Source organism: Pantherophis guttatus, chromosome 2, assembly GCF_059756535.1.
Source record: "Pantherophis guttatus breed Tessera chromosome 2, ASM5975653v1, whole genome shotgun sequence".
Classification (NCBI taxonomy): domain Eukaryota; kingdom Metazoa; phylum Chordata; class Lepidosauria; order Squamata; family Colubridae; genus Pantherophis; species Pantherophis guttatus.
Window position 1 is genome coordinate 206,892,825 of NC_142064.1, and position 18,467 is coordinate 206,911,291.

Genomic DNA, 18,467 nt, shown 5'->3' on the forward strand with positions numbered 1-18,467 from the left:
TTCAGATGGCTTACAACAATTTTTAAAAGCTCAGAACTAGCAGATATTAAAAGAATAATAGTAGAAAATTAAGCACATCAGATTATTAAAGACATTTAACCCAACTAGAATACAAATGTGAAGAGTGAAAGATGGACTTTCTATGGAATCACAAAGATCTATCTCAACTATATGCAGAGAACAGTTTTCACTGAAGATTTTAAAAAACTTTAGATAAAAGCTCTTATCAAGGATTTTTCGGCTATTTTTTAAAACAAGCTCAAGGGAATAACATTGGCATTTAACATGTTCAAGATTTTAGAAGACAGCAGCACCTAGAAGGGTGTGTTAAATAGGTTCATGACAAAAGTTGTGATAGCCTGGTTGCAGTTCTGTTCCTATGTAAATCATATTGCTGCAACACACTTGACTTTCGGCTTTTGCCAGCGGATGCTATTGTTACAGGGCAAATTTCCCCCCCACGGGTATAGGGTTTATCTACTGGCTGTTAATGCTAATATTCTTAGTATGTCTTTTAAAAACTCTTAATTTGCTTCTAACATAAGCTCTATCTGTTACCTATATTGTAAGTTTTCTCTTTTGCCAGGTTGGATCATACAGTTTTTCAGTATAGTACACAGGAATTACATAGTTGAGGATGATTGCTTTAGGGCATATAAGCTTCACAAATCACTAAGTTGGAAAGGAACATTTATTTTATTAAATTTTAGCATTGTTTACTGCAAGAAACACAGTATACATTAGAAAACTATTCTGCCTCTGTTTACTACATTCAGCTATGTGGGAACCTACCATTTTCTTAAGTAATTGATTTACCTATTTAAGATGTTTTCTAGTACATTTTACTTTCATATTAGGATCTATTAATGTAAAATGAACAATATTAAAGCAACTCTCTTTTGGTCTTGCAGTTGTCTTTTCAACCTTGCTGTTGTTGTTTGATGTAGGTGTATAAATATCCTTAACTAAAATTCAGTGTCGTATCTATTAAAATTTGTAGCATAAAAAAGTCTATAAAGGGCCTATGTAGATTATTATTATTTATTATTATTTATTGAATTTGTATACTGCCCTACTCCCAAAGGACTTAAAGAGATTTTAAATCTCTTAAATTTATTACAGTAGGAAGGCTATGTTCAGCTTCATTTGAAATTCTTTCATAATACAGAGCCATCAGAGAGAAAGAACTAGAAATTACTATTAAACATATCCATGGTAGGATCAACTGGAGGTCCTAATAATTGGTAAATCCTGGAAACAACTTGGGCCTAAAATATATGAAGTTTTATACTCCATAGTAAGTATTTTGAATTGAGTCCCAGAGAAACTTACTAATAGGTATAATTTTTCCAGTACATGATGATCTATCTATCTATCTATCTATCTATCTATCTATCTATCTATCTATCTATCTATCTATCTATCAAAAACCTACTTGCTCTCTCAGATCTGCAATTCCTGAATCATCTTCACAGGCTATTCCAGTCTTCGAGTTAAAACATAATAAGCATTTTCTATTCCTTAACAGTAGTTAAGAGCTTTTTGGGGTTTTAATTTTTCCTTCTACTGAAGAATGAAAAGGGTATTGATGAATAATGTCAATGGGCAAGATGCAAGGAGGAACTAAAAAGTTGAATGACCTCATTTGTGTTTGAACATTAACAGGACTGGGCCTGATTAGAGAGGGGAAATTTCAGAGAAGTGCCAGGGCTGTGGGTTGGACCAGAAAGATTTTTTAAAAGAAATAAATCCTAACCTATTAGAATCCAAGGAAAATGACATGGATGTGTCATGAAGCTTCCAAGAACTGAGATCAAAAAACACTTTGAAGTAATAAAAAATTAACTATTTACGTTCCTATATTATTTTTCCTCAGCACTTCCTACTTCTTATGTGATACTGTTTTGGCAAGAACTTGCCACATCAAAACATTTGTTACAATATGATGTAATTAATGTTTCTAAGATAGGCCACTGGAGGGCACTAACACTTCATTTAAAAGGCCATATTTTATGTGCCAGATCTTTCTTTTCTAGGCCGTGTATTCCTTTGAGAATGCCAGTTCCCGAAACAGATGAGATAAAAGATGCTCACTACTTAATAGTTACACTTTGATTAAGGTTCTTTGCTGGAGCCATTGAGAGGAGCTCACACTATGGGGTTGATTAGCCACAAACTAAGGACACTGGATAATCTAAAATAAAGAATAAAAACATTGACTTTGATGACTTTTTGAATATGTCCATAGTTTCTTGGCACAAATAGGGAAGATATTTCCTTTGGGGATGTTTGTCCATTTTCCAGTATTGGTTAAGGCTAATTAGTGAACACTATGCTAGATTTATACTTGAGACTCAATCCTGTTACAATTGTATAAAAATGTTAACTCATTTTATGGATGCTTAAAAGGATGATTATATAGTATTAGGAAACAATTCCAAAATGAGGATGGTAAACACATTCTCACATTGGTTTTACTGTGTATATAAAACAAGTGAAAGAGATGAAATCTAAACAAATAATGAAACATAAAAAAAGGAAAATGAAAAGCACCGATGTTTTATGTACAAGTGAGGAGAGAAGAAATACTGCTATAAAGTTAATAAAAATGCATGGTATAATAATTATGTATGGCTATGTTTGTATCATTAAAGAATGTGAAATGAAGGAGAGTCATGATTGGAAACACAAAACACTTTCCTATAAGGAAAGTTTAAGGGATTTTGGGCTTAACTAAAGAAAAAAATGACAAGCAGCAATATGTTTACGGTAAAATGATGGAGAATGGGATTTTTCAATCATTTAAGGAGTCAGCAGACATGAGATCATGAGAAAATGCAATGCTATTAAAAACTTTTCCCCTGCTGGGTGTACTAAGTTTAAAACACACATATACAGAAACTATTTTAACGGAAGGGCAAACCAAAATATAAGTGTAAGCAAGAAAAGGCTTTTTAAATTCCTTTTTCTGCTCTGTACACACATCTTTTAGCATAGAAGATCCCCATAGAAGTGCTGAATGAATTAGCTGCTGCTTTTCAGCTTTTTCCACTAATCAAGTCACCCCACTTTTCTACTAATTTTCAGACTGCTTTTCCCTGACCCATCATTTAATAGGCACGGTTATAGAATCTGCCTCCCCCCATGCAAGTTGGGAACATTTCAAAATGAACTAAAATTACAAGCTACCATCAAATTGTCCTTTTTTCTTTCTCAAAACATTATGATCACTCTTGCCTTAAAGTATGGGTATATTATTTCTTTGAGCAAAGTTCTGCTAATTTACATTTTGTAGGTTACTTGATATTAGCTTCAGGTAAAAATTCAGCATATCTATGGTCTAGCATTTGAATCTGAAGTTGGCAACTGATGAAAATCTTTCAGATGGCAAATAGCATGAACATAATAGAAATTAGTTGCATGAGCTCAAAATAATTATTTTGTCAGGGAGCATAAGTACAATATACCTACCACATGTAGTTAACAAAATAAAGGAACATTTCCTTTAATGTTTCCACTGTTATAGACCTTGATTTACAACCACAACGGAGTCTGCAAATTATGGTTGTAAAGCAGGTCATCGTGACCAACCCAATTTTACAACTTTTGCAGTGTTAAACCCATTGTGGGGTGTTTTTGCTAAAAGCCAGAAATGCCTATTTTTGGCAAACATCATAAATCATGGCCACATGACTGGAGAACCACAAATGGCCATCAGTGTAGTCTAGTTGTTGAGTGCCCAAAATGTAGTCATGTGACCAGAGGCACAGCAGCCATTGGAATTTTGGAATCAGATCATAAGTACCTTTTGAGAATCTGTCAAAACTGAATGGGCACTAAGCAACCAGTCTTAAGTCAAGGGCTAATGGTACTGCTTATGCTATACTTAGCATATGGTAGGGAAAGGATGCGGTGTGGTTTCTGGAATCACATGACCAGGAAAAAAGGAGAGGAGGCTAAGAATGGGAGAGTTGGCAACACCGAACCCAGCTATGTCTTCAGGAAGTTTCTTCTAAACTTGATCCTTCTTTTACTAGCATCTTCCACTTCCTGCTGGCAAAGTTGGTTCTGTTCTCATCAGTTTTTGAAAAGTAGGCAGGATTACTTGCGAATATACAGAACAATCACATTCAGGAGATACAAGTTGAATAATAGCTGGCTGTGATAGTCAGTTACTAACTTTAAAAGAAGCTGATGAGGTGGAATAGAGTTATGATACATTTTCTATCACTGGAGACATTTTACTTTAAAAATATCTAAATTTCTTTTGATCAAAACAGAATCAATATCGTCATGGACATAAGTTACATTTTAGCCAATTCAATTTCAGGCAAGTATTAACTACCTTCGCATAAATAATAGAACTGAGAGATGAAAACTAAAATATAAAACCTTTTAATATGCATGAGTGGAAAAAAGCCTTCTGTAGTTCTAGAAATTCTCAACAGGGTATCCATACAGAAACTGTCCTTTGATAGCAGAAGTGGAAAAATTCTCAGATCTCATTTGAAGATCATAATGCATGGGTGGCTAGGTGGGGGTGGCAACTTTAGTTATTTAAATTTTTAGATTTTTACTTGGATTCAGTTCTGCAGACTGGAAAGTTGCCTCATTCATTGCTGGACATAATAGGACCCAGAATTTAAACAGGGTATTAGCACAACTATATATATATATTTTAAAGGAAATATGATTATAACAAGATTCAGAATTTATTCAGAGAATTGGGTTTGAAAAGCCATAAAAAGCTACTTCGTACAGTTTGTTAGTGAAACACAAAAGCAGGATGTTCTATTTCACAGAAATAGGATGTTTTGCCTAAATCGACAATCTGAACTACGGATATTCTCTACAATTTCTAGAATGTTCTTTACATACTATTTTATACTGTTTTTTTTTTTTTTGTATTTTTCAATATATAAAGATCACAGGACAGAAATAATTTTTTTCACCAGTTTCCCCTTTGTTAGATCTTCCATTTCCTCCTCATTGGTATTAAACATAGCATAGCATATTAAACATGCTATTAAACATTGCTTCATACAGCCTCCCTCTACTTGTACTATTACTAATTCTGTTTCCCTCCCTAGACCTTTAATGAGCATTATGGTCATTTCCTGGATGTAAGATTTTCCTTCCTTCTAAAAATAAAATACAGAACTGACATTGGAGCCTAGAAGATGGAAAACACTAAGCCAGTGAATCTTCCAGTTGAGCTGAAGCTTGTTCTTCTCTATCCAGTCTCCCTCCAGCCTCTGGACATTGAAAAATCACCTCAGACATATCACTTGTTTAGCTTGGGCTGGATAACAATATCATCAGAATATTGAAAATACTTTACTCTGGGCTAGTAAATGACCTCATCCAGCAGCTTCATGTGCTCATTACTCCTATCATCCTGAGCTGGTCCAAAAGGATACTGCTATTGAAAGCTGCTGAGATATTAAGGAGTACTATGGAGGCCACAGCACTTCCTTTTCTAGAAGTCATCCACACGCATGAGCAATGCTGTTTTCGTCCCATATCTAGATCTGAAACCTGACTGAAAGGGTCCAGATAATCCACTTCTTCAAGGTTTTCTCTTCAGCGCAACTATCTTGTCAACAATCCTCCTTGGAAAGGGAAAGTTGGAGACAGAAAGAAAATGGTCCAATATGGCTGAGTCCAACAATGGTATTTTAATATTTCCTGAAGATGGATGATATTGAAAATAAAACTAGGCCTGTTCTTGTGTCAATAATAGTGTCACAATAACAATATCTCTGGTTATTTACCTGTGAATCTATATCCTGATTATTTTACTGTACTCATGACTCATTTATTGTAATCATCTTTAGATTACAATTTACCTTCTGTTCTATGCAATAACTGAAGGAAAAGGGACTATATGGTGAACAGAGTATATATCTAAAGCTTATCCAACAAAATTATAGTTGATGTGGATGAACAAAAATCTCCTCCCTAAACTGGTTATTCAGTCACACATATAGACCATAAGGAGCACAACTTCTTTTCAACTAACTGCTCTGAAACATTATGTATTATTAGTAGCAAAACAAAGAAAACCAGAACACAGAAAGCTTAAGAAAAAGTATCAGAAATGACAATTCCCGATATTTAAATTGTATCATTTATATAATTGGATTACTCTTAGAATGTTTGGGAGATTTAAAATATTAAAGCAAGTTATTTAATAATAACACGGTCAGTGTAGAAGGGTCTCTCTTCAACCAATTGGGGAAAGAGAGTTTAGGACATTCCTCAAAATAGTCACAATGATTGTGGGCATACTTTATGCTGACTTACAACAGTTTGCTCTGGCTTGGCTTATCTCATCTCAGCCAAATATCATTTGTTCAGAAAGTCATGAATACAATTAAGGGACTCATTCATTAACTCAGTAGGTTTCTTATAAAGATCAGGCTGGTATAGTTAAGAATTTAACCCCAGTTCTAAATAGGGAGAAGAGTTTTGTTCTAGGTGTAATACTTATCTATAGGAATATCTATGGAAATTCTTAGTCATGGTTCTCCCAAAGGTGCTTTTTCAAAAGGCAACTGGACTTTGTTTTTTCCTTGAAGATGTTTTGCTTCTCATCCAAGAAGGTTCTTCAGTTCTGACTGGTGGAGGATGGAAGGATTTATATTCCTCGCAGTTGACATTCTGGACAGAGAGGATCGCTGGTTTGAAAGAGGGGTCAAAGAGGCCATCAACCTTAAGACTGAACAGCCCTTTCTCAACAGAGGGGGAGGGATATGATATCACCTATCTCCTGTTTACAACACAGTCCTTCCAATACTTCTAAGAAGGTTCAGCACCAATTTGCACTATTCCGGTGACCCTGAGGGCACAGATAAACCTCCAAGTAACCTCAAGGACGCTCAGGGTGCTAATGACCAGTTGACTGCAAAGAACATAAAGCCTTCCATCCCCAACCATTTAGTTAGAATTGAAGAAGCTTCTTGGATAAGAAGTGAAACTTCTTCAAGGAAAAAACAAAGTCCAGTTGCCTTTTGAAAACGCATCTTTGGGATTACCTACTGGTAGAAAGCATACATGTACAGGGAAAATGTCAACTGAAAAGAAACTCAACTTACTAATTGGAGGAAACAAGTAAGTTACCAAGATTCAACTACAGGTAGTCCTCGACTTACAACAGTTCATTTAGTGACACTTGAAAATTACAGCATCACTGAAAAAAGTGACTCATGACTAATTTTCACACTTATAGCCATTGCAGCATCCTCATGGTCACATGATCAAAATTCAGACACTTGGCAACTGACTCATATTTATGACGGTTGCAATGTCCTAGGATCATGTGATCCCTTTTTGTGACCTTCTGACAAGCAAATTCAATGGGGAAGCCAGATTTAACAACCGCGTTACTAACTTAACAACTCCAGCAATTCACTTAACAACTGTAGCAAGAAAGGTTGTAAAATGGGGCTAAATTCACTTAACAAATGTATCACTTAGCAACATAAATTTTGCACTCAATTGTGGTTGTAAGTCGACAGCTAGCTATACCACATTTTCAACTGAAGTGCCAGTGAAGATGAAAGGGACCTTATTTTGGGAAAAAGTTGATGAGAATTTGTCTCTGTCTCTATCGTTTTCCTGGAACATGTTTGCATTTAGTGTACAAAATTTAATAAATTAATAGAACTCTCATTAAAGTTTCTCAGAGTTAAACAATCTTAGCTAGAATTATGAATGGAGCTCTGAGGGGATTCTTGGATTCAAATGGTTTTGCTTTGTGGGATAAAATATTTACCATGTTTCCCTGAAAATAAGACCCTGTCTTATATTTTTCTGAACCCTGAAATAAGCGCTTGGCCTTATTGCCATGCGCTCAAAAGCCTGATTGGGCTTATTATCAGGATATCTTATTTTGGGGGAAACTGGGCAGTAGTAGCTAGTTCTGATGTTTCTCCTTTTGGGTTTCCTGGTACAATAGCTGGAGAACTGATGATATGTTGTATAACAAAAACAGATCTTTACTTGGAACAGGAAGAGCTAGGTCAAAAATTCATTTAAATAGACCTTTGGTCTATTAACTGTCTGTCACACACAGTAAGCTAAACCACACATTAACCAACCCCAATTTAGCCCAGAACACATCCAACATTTATTCAATATGGTCATATGCTTAGTTAGAAGTTTCAAACAAAAGTACTCTTCATTAATTTATTGAAGGGTCAGGTACATCAGTGCCATGTGGAATGTGATTTAATTTTGGGCTAATGTAGACATTTTTTCCCTTCTAGAATCAAGTTTGAATTCACTCTTAGTTAAAAGACGCCTCCTGCCAATACAGTATCAAAGAAAACCGAACATTTGCCTCAGACTAGCAATATCTCTTTATCTGGAAAAAAAGTTTGTAGATTCCAAGGGATTTGCTCCAAATGTTAAAGCATTAAGCAACATTAATTACAAAGAATCTAGTCCTTTCTTATATTGAGCAATATACATCTGAATGTTCTTGTTCAAATTTACCCTGGAATTATTCTGTTCATTAGACTGAATGAAGGCAAAAGAAAACATTGTGGTAAAAGTAACACCATCTTTTACAGTCAGTTTCATAAGGAAACAAAAAACAAAAGGCCCAAATAGTGAAAACAAATATCTCCAAACACATCCCTGTATATTTTGTATAGTTCCTAATAAGAGAGTGAAACACTTTGAATTTGATCTCCAAATGTGCTTCGGAGAGCCCTGAAGTATAAAATGTAGCTTCATTTGCAACACCTTAAAGCAGTTCCATCTTTTCTTTGGATTGTGCAACTGAACAGGCCCAGGAAATAGTCACAGCTGCTGTAAATTAGTTAAACAGATGCTACATTCATGCTCCAAAGCCCTTTCGAAAATAGGAATTAAGACTATGAACCACATTGGATTGTGTGTTGGAGTATAGGCAGTGAAACAGAAATATGGATCAGGAAAAAAAAACCCCTAAGCCCATTGCTCTTTCCCCCAATCCTTCATATCTGTAAGCAAAAGATATAAATGAAGTTCTTTTCTTGAATACTTATTTCATCATTCAAGACACTAACACAGCTTGACAGCTGCAGAGAGAACTCTCTTCTAATATGAAGTATGAAGATGTGGATAATTCATTTGCAAGCAGAGCTATTGGTGTCTTTAGTATAAATTAATACTCCCAAATCATAATTTATGAGGATTAGAGCAGTAACCTAGAAAAACTGGCTAAAGGATTTTAGAACTGAAACTTCAATTCCGTCCTGTCCCAAGGATTGGCAACATAATAAATAATATATCAGCATAATAAATCATCTGATGACCAAAGAACAATAGGGAGACCAGCAGTCTTCACTGTGCACTTGTGCTGACAAACATCTACCTAATGAAGATGGTTATCATCAACATCATCTACCTAATGTAGAAGATGATCCAGTTCTGTGCTTAATTTGAGGAGATCCATAATGTGCTTAATCTGAGGAGATTCACTGTGCACATGTGCTGACAACATCCACCTAATGTAGAAGATGATCCAGGTTCTGTGTTTAATCTGAGGAGATCCATATTTACTTAAGGAAGTTGTCTAGTTTAGTCTGATTGATGCCAGAAGCAGAAGGCATTATTCCAGTTTGCTTTGAAAGAGTTCTTTTCTTGCTCTTCATAGTCAGGGGTCGAATCTCTGTTGGAAAAGTCTAAAACAAGTCAAGGAAAAGAGCCAAATATGTGTGTGTGTGTGTGTGTGTGTGTGTGTATCTATTTCTATATCTATGTGTGTGTGTGTATGTATGTGTGTGTGTATATATATATGTAGGTCTTTGGTTATTCGGGTCTTCTCCCACGTAAAATTGGAAGTGTCTTGGCGACGTTTCGACGAAGTCTCATTCGTCATCTTCAGGCTGGTGTTCTCGGCTTCGTGCTTCCTGGAAGCACGAAGCCGAGAACACCAGCCTGAAGATGACGAATGAGACTTCGTCGAAACGTCGCCAAGACACTTCCAATTTTACGTGGGAGAAGACCCGAATAACCAAAGACCTACATACAAACACCCGCGAAAACCTGAGAAAACAAATATATATATAAAGAGAGAGAGAGAGAGAGAATCCATCCATCCATCCATCCATCCATCCATCCATCCATCCATCCATCTAATAGAAAACATCACAAATCAGTGTTTTTCAGATGTTTAAAATATCTATGATATTTAGGATATCTAGGAAAGCACCAAGCTGATCTAGAATATTTCAAATGGGAACTAATTAGATTGTTTTAATTCTAGGTAACAATAGTAAGATCAAATGTTTTAACCTTCCAGTCTAGAATGCCCAACACATTTACATAGGTCACATACTCCACTCAAACAGAGAACACATTGTTTATGTAAATAAAGCAATGTTTTCTTATGATCTCTAGTGTTCTCAGAGTCTCGGAGCTTAATAAATTCAAAGAAAGAACTGCAGTAAATTTTCTCTAGATTTATCTTCTCCCATTAACTATAGATATTTATAGCAAGACCATTTGAATGAATTCAAAGTAATTATTACATAGAGATAATTTTCTCCTCAGTAAATTCCATTTTCCCAGCTGCTCCTGATGCTGAATAAACTGCAGGACAAAACTATTTTGAATAAAATGTGTTCTCTAAATTTCTGTGGAGATTCTCAGTCACCCAGGTCATGATTGTCCCAAGGGTGCTTTTTTTCCCCCCAAGAGGCAACTGGACTTTATGTTTTTTCTTTGAAGATGTTTCAAAGAGGGGTTAAAGAAGCCATCTATATTATTATTATTATTTATTATTCATATTTCTATGCTGCCCACTCTCCAAGGACTCTGGGCGGCTTACAACAATCGACAGTATACTAAATAGCATATTGCCCCCAACAATCTGGGTCCTCATTTTACCCACCTTGGAAGGATGAAAGGCTGAGTCAACCTTGAGCCGGTGAGATTTGATCCGCTGATCTGCTGAACTAGCAGTCAGCTGAAGTAGCTGCAGTACTGCACTCTAACCACTGCGCCACCTTGGCTCCCTATGTCTATGTCAACATTGAACAGCCCTCTCTCAACAGAGGGGGAAGGATACAACATAATCTATCTCCAATCTGCAACACAGTCGTTTCAATAGTTCCAAAAGGGCTCCCCATCAATTTGCACCACTCAGGTGATCCTGATGACACAGATAAACTGCCAGGTGACCTTAATGACCTGCTAAAAGAATGGAAATGACTAGCTGTCTGCAAGGAGTATAAATCCTTCCATTCCCCACCATCCAGTCAGAGCTGAAGAAGTTTCTTGGATGAGAAGTAAACTGTCTTCAAAGAAAAACCAGAAAGTCCAGTTGTCTCTTAAAGAAAAAAAAAAGCAAAATTGAAAATCAGACTTAACTTCTAATTAGCATAAAGGATACAGGCTGAATGAACTTGGTTCTGCCTCCTAAGCCATCATACCCAATTCTTACCTAGAAAAGAGAGAATTTAGTAATTATTTTGAGGAAGATGTTAAAAAAAGAGTCAAATACTATTTTGAACAGATGATTCTATAATGTGGAAAACAACACTAAAAATTTCTCTCCAGAACATCTGAACTTGGGTGGGACTGTGAAAAGATTCTAAACTCATAAACTGAATAAAAATGTATGGATGAAGACATCATTTATGGGCACAGCATCACTTGTAAGGGCTTCAAAGTCCAACATCAGACAGGCTGCTCAGAGTCACCTTGAACATCTAGATGGGTGGCAAATAAATTTAATAAATAAATAAAAATAAAATAATTGTGTTCCAGAGGAAATTAATAGTGAGTAAAAATGGCATTAGGATGATATGGTTTACTCTAAATGCAAAATGGCGATATTTTCAAACCTCATAAAGATGTATCAAGCAGAACCAATCATATTAAAATGACAAATGTTGATATACAGATAGCACTGGAAGAAAGAAAGATTATTTCTTTTCAAATAATGAAAGAAGCACCAGGAATGACAGCTACAATTAGATTCTTTTGTTGTCCACTCTAATAGGAAACTGAGCATTGACAAGATTATTACTAAATCAACATTGTGATACCAGTAAGGTTAACAGAATTTCAAGATTTGTAGGTATTAAAATATTAAGAGAAAAATTAAAATTCTAAGATCCAAGATCCTCATAATTTAACCATAGTATTGATCAAAAAAACTATGCCCTTTTATGTTAATCACATTTGAATGATACTTACAATTCCTGTACTTTTCTGGGATATGCTGTTTAGAACAGTTTTCTTAGTCAGGACTGACTTCCTTATAAAAGAAGGTAAAAGATCTTCTAGATGCTCATCATCTGTGTCAGTAGAACAGTTCTGAGTTTTAAGAAGTTAAAGTTAATGTATTAATACTTAAAACTAAAATTAATGTAAAATTAAAATTAATCTATTTCCAAGTACAATATTTAATAGGCAATGAGTCTGCGGCAAGTCCAGTGTTGTGGCAAAGAAACCAGCTTCTTCTAATATTCTTTGAGAACATCATTTTTCTTTAAATAACAGTTTTAAAGTTTTCAAAGTCAGCAGTTCTGGTCCCAGCAAATAGATCACAGAACACAGAAATGAATGAATGAATGAATGAATAAATAAATAAATAAATTCAAAGCTGGCTCACAGCACAGACCTCAGGCCTCAATCATAGCATTAATAGATATACCACCTAAAACATGTGTTGTAGTGAGGTCAATCATTGTTTGAATGAAAGTATTCAATACAGTCTTGAAGGAGAATGGATTGAAGCAATTATAAACAAGCTGAATGAATAAATGTATTAATTACAGTACCTCCATTGTTCCTTTCAGAACTCTTGATAAATTTGTCACAGATGCCCTAAAACAAACAAATACAAAGAGCACAATGTTAATAGTTGCCACTTAGATGTCCTAAATGAGTTTTATTCTAAGTCCGGAAAGTCCAGTTGCCTCTTGAAAAAGCACCTTTGGGACAACCATGACCGGGATGACTGAGAATCTCCATAGACATCTCATTCTAAGCTTTCACCTAAAAATAAGCCAGCTGAAGACTTCCAAGGAATGCCCTGGTGAACTAACCTCCCTAGAACAGAGGGACAACATAGCAGTTGAAAACAACATCTGAATGCTGGATTCAGACAGTTGAAATTATTCTGGAGAAAGAAGAGATCTCTAGATTACCCACATCTACTCCAAACAGCTTATTTTATTTATTTATTTTTGCTCAGCAGATGGCAGAACTGTTTTTGTGGTCAGCTTGCAATTGGCTGGAAGCTGCAGGATTTCACCTAGCTTAAAGCTGCTAATGCAGTCTATATGCACACTAGGTTTGGTCAAAGCTCACCTCTTAATAATTTGAATTTTTTTTTTTTTTTTGCTCCTTCTTAAAAGATTGAGAACCTTTAGGTTGGCAAGCCGTATTGAAAACACAGGGTGAATTTTCTTCAAGCATTTAAAAAATAAGTTTTAACTACAAGTTTAAAGATTTGTAAAAAATAATTGTGAGAGCACATGCAGCAAAAGGATCATTGGCTTTAGAAAGTTTTAAATGGATTAAGGATGGACTTGATTTAAAATTTTTGAAGTTAACTGAAAGAATCTTTCCCTTGGGGAAAATATGTTTATATTTAAAAACAACTGATAATATAACCTTGAACGTTGAACACTAGAAGGCACAAAAAATGGATCAATGGCTACCTTAAGAGAGATCTACTATGAATGGGCTCAGAAAATTATAAAGTTACTAGCTGAATACCCATGCTCCGCTACAAAACTCTGTGATCGGGCTTGATAAATCGACACAGGTTGAAAATTAATGAGTAGTTACGATCGGCCTCTCCTCTCCCCTTCTCTCCCTCAGCCTTGTCCCACAGAAGCCTCCCTTATCCTATCCCCTGCTTGCTGCTGTGAAAGTAAAACTGAAACTGAAACTCCTCTCCTCCGCTTATGTTTTGCATTTGGAACAGATTTCTTTTCAGGTGAGGAGGGGGAGTAGAACCTCTTAGCATCAGAGTGTGTTAATCATAATGTAGGAAATACTAATGTTCTAATGGTCATTTCAAAAAATCCTTTCTTAGTGAGCACCTAGAAACCAAGAGGAACATATGTGGCAAATTTCAATTGTAGGCTTTACAGTTCTGGAGATTTCGTGATTACGGCGTGAGTGGTTTTCGCTTTTATATATATAGATTTACAATGTCAAAAAAATTAGAAGACATAGAAGAGGAATAAGCCCCATTGAATAAAAATGAAATTAAATTGAATGTGGACTCAAAAATGATGAGCCTATAAGAAAGGGATGGAAATAATGGACTTACAAATGAAACTAAATGATTATTTAATAATTAAAAAAGACACAGATATTAAGCCAGAAGAGTGATATGGATAATTTCTCTGCATTGGAATTTACAAGTAAGTTTACAAAGCTATCAAAGATTTTCTGAGAAGTGACAGTGAGAATATGAAGTGACATGGATGATTTTTTTTCTATTACAGTTACAAAGGGAGTTTTGATAAAAATGCCAAGGATTCTGAGAGAAGAGTCAAGAAGAATACGAAAAAGCAGATGTCAGAACTTTGTCTGAGGAAGCTAAAGATTGTTGGAAGAAAGAAGAAAAAATATATAATTGATTTATTTGATCAAAGTTAAAACACATGAGTTGCTCTTTCTAGGAATGTTTAATAGCTTATTGTTTGGGACTGGATAATAATGCTTTAAAGATTTTGTTTATATGAAGAGAGGAATCAGGGAGATTTGTTTAAATAGAAAAGGAGATATAAATAGAAAAGGAAGAATTCAGACTGAGTTTAGCATATTGTTATTTGTGAAAACCCTTAACAAACTTTTTGATTAATATGGAGAGAGGAAGATTTAGATATTGGTTTATAGAGAATAGAGTGAAGTATGGGATGAAGAGATGTTTGATTTTACTATAGGAGATAGTAATGAGTTGCTCATGTTGATTATACTTTCTGTGGATGAAGGAGGGATTTCTTATTATTTTATTTTTTTGCATTTCTATAAAACCTTTTTCTTTTCTTTTGTATATATTTCTATGCTATGTAGATTGTATTAGTTTTATCTCTATAATGTGATCTTCAATAAAAACTATTAGCTGGTTGAAAAGAATCATAGAAAGCAGGAGTACCTAGGACTCATAGAGAAAATAAATGTTACTGCAAGAAGCTCAGAACAGAACAACATATAATCTGAACAACAACAAAGGATTCAGAACATCTATTGTTTCTGCATTACAGCTAGTCTTCATTCTTTGGCTGAAGTCTAACTTAATTTTCCCCCCTTCCTGTTGATTCATTTGTTGTGACAGGAATTGATTGACTGGCTTGTTGCCAGAGCCTGACGTAATGAGCTTAGAGTGAGTGACTGGCTCAAAGTCACCTAGCCAGCTTTCATGCCTAAAGTGGGACAGTTTCCTCATTTCTAGCCTGGTGTCTTAACTACTAGATCAAACTAATTCTTAACATAGGGGAGAAAATGCATTCCTGCTTTTGCCTTCAGTGTTTAGCTGAAATACTGTATAGATAAAAGTCTGGTTAGTAATATATTAGTAAACTAGTTTAGTATAGCAAATTTATGAGTCATAGATTATTTAGTATGAAATTTAAAGGATATTTGTATCCTTCTTCCGTGTATAACTCCTTATTGTTTCTGTTGGGCTTCAATTACCTTTAAATAGTGGACTTGCAAGTTATAAATTGCTATTTCAGAACTCTTTGATGTGAAACAATTGAGATGGCTTTTGTAAGACATTTATAGAAATCAGAAAAATAAGGGCAATAGTGTTTATAAATTCAGTTATATTTGAGGCATGTTTCTGCAGGGCTCAAGAACTACTAAATTACATTTTATTTCTAAAGCTTAGCCATAGCATTTAAGATGATAGAAAAAATTGTTCGTGGCATTTGCATAAAATGGAATATGAGACAGATTGAGCAAATATAGGGATAATAAAAGTAAAGAAATTGTACTTACGGGTTTTTATCTAGCTTGATTTTTTTGGCAGGAGCAACAGCTGTCTTATGAAGCTTTGGAGTCTCTACATCAAAAGTAGCATTAAGGTCAATCTCATCATTGTAAGCAGGTTGATGAAACTTTGGGTTCAAAAACTGTGCAGGAGCAGGGCTGTAAGGATCAATTATGCAAATATCACAACAGGGTAACATGATCAAGTGGATAACAACATGAGTGCATCCTTCTCTACTTCTAGCCTATTTCACATGCAATCATCCTAAATGTTAGTACTAATATCAAAAGGAAAAGGCCATGAAAAAGAATAAGTGAAATCCCATTGAAAAATAAAACAATGAACAAGTATTATGTGTTCATACTTTGGATCCTGGCTATGTGTATCTTTAATGTTCTGGAAAACACATCCATCCATCCCCCCCTCCCACTTTTATTGTTACAAATAACTAAAGGTGGCAAACTTATCCAACACAACATATCCAACAGATATTGCTACCCTGCTTCATCAGGGTAGGGCAGTGTTCCTGGGAGGGATGAGCAAAAAATACTGGAGGTATTCAGTAAGAGTATACAGTATACTCAGAAGAGTATCAGAAGAAATTGAAGAAATGAAAGTTATGATTTTTAGTTGAGTTGCCTCACTCATAATGTTAATAAACATAGAATATTAAAATTTTCCTACAACTATACAATTAATCTCTCTAAATATTATACATATGTGCCATTTGCTTCGCCACATATCCAACATTTATAGGACCCTTTTTCAGTGATTTTACCTACTTATATAGGAGTATAATGCTAACTGTGAATCATTTTTAAATATTTTCCCTGATGTTTGCTAATATTAATCATAATATGGAATTGTGTGTGAGTCCATTGGCTGTCAGAAATAATATGTTCTCTGATTTGTCAGCCACTTACTTTCCATTTGTATATTCTCTCTCTCTCTCTCTCTCTCTCTCTCTCTCTCTCTCTCTCTCTCTCTCATTACTGTATTTTTTAAGGCTGCCCAAATATAGAATGATTCATTCAAATTATATTAAAAGTAGAAAACAATAAAAAAGATTCCATACATCCAGACAAGATACTCCATATAGTAGAATATATTACTAACAACCCAGATCTCATTTGATGCATAAATGACTGGCTCAAATTATCATATTTTAGGAATATTGTGCAAAGACCTGTTGACAAGTCTAATATTGAGAAAGATGGAAAGAGAGAGCCAGCAGCAAGGACTTGATTAAAGTAGCAATGGGTGCACCACTGCAAATGTTGAAGAACCAGGTTGGGTACAAATAAACCATAGAGAAGCTCTGTTTAAGTGGTTGCTAAGAGTTGATACCAATTTGATGACTGATAATCAAACATATCCTACTATAAGAGGTTCTACATTACCACTGCAATTTTGTTAGGATTATATAGATATTGGTATGGTAAATGGAAAAATACTGATGTTTATTAAAAGGGTCAAACTCTCTTGAAAGGAAAACTCTCCTCCCCAAATATTGGAATACCATTGCCCCTCAGATCATTACTGGAATAAATGGCCAAGTTAACTGATGTGATGTAAGAAGAAACTTCATAGTTATGAAGAACTTGGCTCAACATTTTACAAATGTCTGCATTTATTATGCAGTTTAGGCACAATATCTTCATTGTTTCAAATGTTAATGTTCTCCCATTGCTAACCTTTCAGAGACAAGCCGACTAAGTGCTTCACTGGTTAATGATGGTACTTTTATAGTATCTTGTAGGACTCCTATCTTTTTTTTCAAACTCTGGAAAAAAAGTAGAAATTTTAAAAAAAGAAAATTTATTAAAGTCAAGATATATATTTTCTCTTTTATATTGATTCTGTGTTGATATTTAGGAAGAGAAATCTGCATGCTTTCATTTCAATGGGAAATTTTTTTTGAAATGAATGTTATGAATACGGAACACAAATAATGTATTGAATAAAGGTTGAAAGGAAAGTCTTACTGTAATCTCCTTATCTGCATTTCTTAGATCTGTTTGTGTATTTTTCAATTCTTCAGTTGTTTTCTCCAACTCTAGAACAGCTTTCTGGAGCTATAGATTAAAAACTATGTATCAGAAAAACAGAATTCAATGTGGAATAAAATGACACATAGTTTTATGTATCCCAAAATTACAGTAATTGTGCTTAATAAAAGCACATTCCCAAATGCAATGTTTTAAAATTTATCACATTATAACAGAAACCTGAAAGAGCTATCTTGAATGCGAACAGCTCACCTATGAAAGAATAATTTCTTGTCCTATCAAAGTACCTGCAGAAGGAATTTCAGGGAGGCTCATGAGAAGCTATTAATGCATTCTGAAGCACTACTTTATTACTTGTAAATGTATAATGAGTTTTTGTGATCCCCAGCATGTGCTCATTTTTTTAAAAAATCAGCCTTCTGTTCTATATCTTGCCATAATATCCTCCAGATAGTTTATGTGGTAGGATGGGCAGAAAGAGAATGACCCAAAAGTTATTTTCA

At 34.8% G+C, this 18,467-nt stretch overlaps 1 protein-coding gene across 4 annotated transcripts in view; it reads right to left on the reverse strand.

The window, feature by feature from the left end:
* Nucleotides 1–8,178: 8,178 nt before the first annotated feature.
* Nucleotides 8,179–18,467, reverse strand: part of TRAIP (TRAF interacting protein) — a 38,084-nt gene continuing 27,795 nt past the window's right edge. For 3 of the 4 annotated variants that reach the window (XM_034440990.3, XM_060688440.2, XM_087887667.1), the window contains 7 exons: nt 17,941–18,030; nt 17,650–17,738; nt 15,964–16,113; nt 12,783–12,828; nt 12,196–12,315; nt 11,387–11,437; nt 8,179–9,674 (listed from right to left, as the gene is read on the reverse strand). In XM_034440990.3, coding sequence (XP_034296881.2) covers nt 9,549–9,674; nt 11,387–11,437; nt 12,196–12,315; nt 12,783–12,828; nt 15,964–16,113; nt 17,650–17,738; nt 17,941–18,030 — 672 coding nt within the window. In that variant the 3' untranslated portion in view covers nt 8,179–9,548. Of the gene's footprint in view, nt 9,675–11,062; nt 11,438–12,195; nt 12,316–12,782; nt 12,829–15,963; nt 16,114–17,649; nt 17,739–17,940; nt 18,031–18,467 lie in introns of all 4 variants that reach the window. The other variant, XR_015732617.1, reaches the window with a different exon arrangement.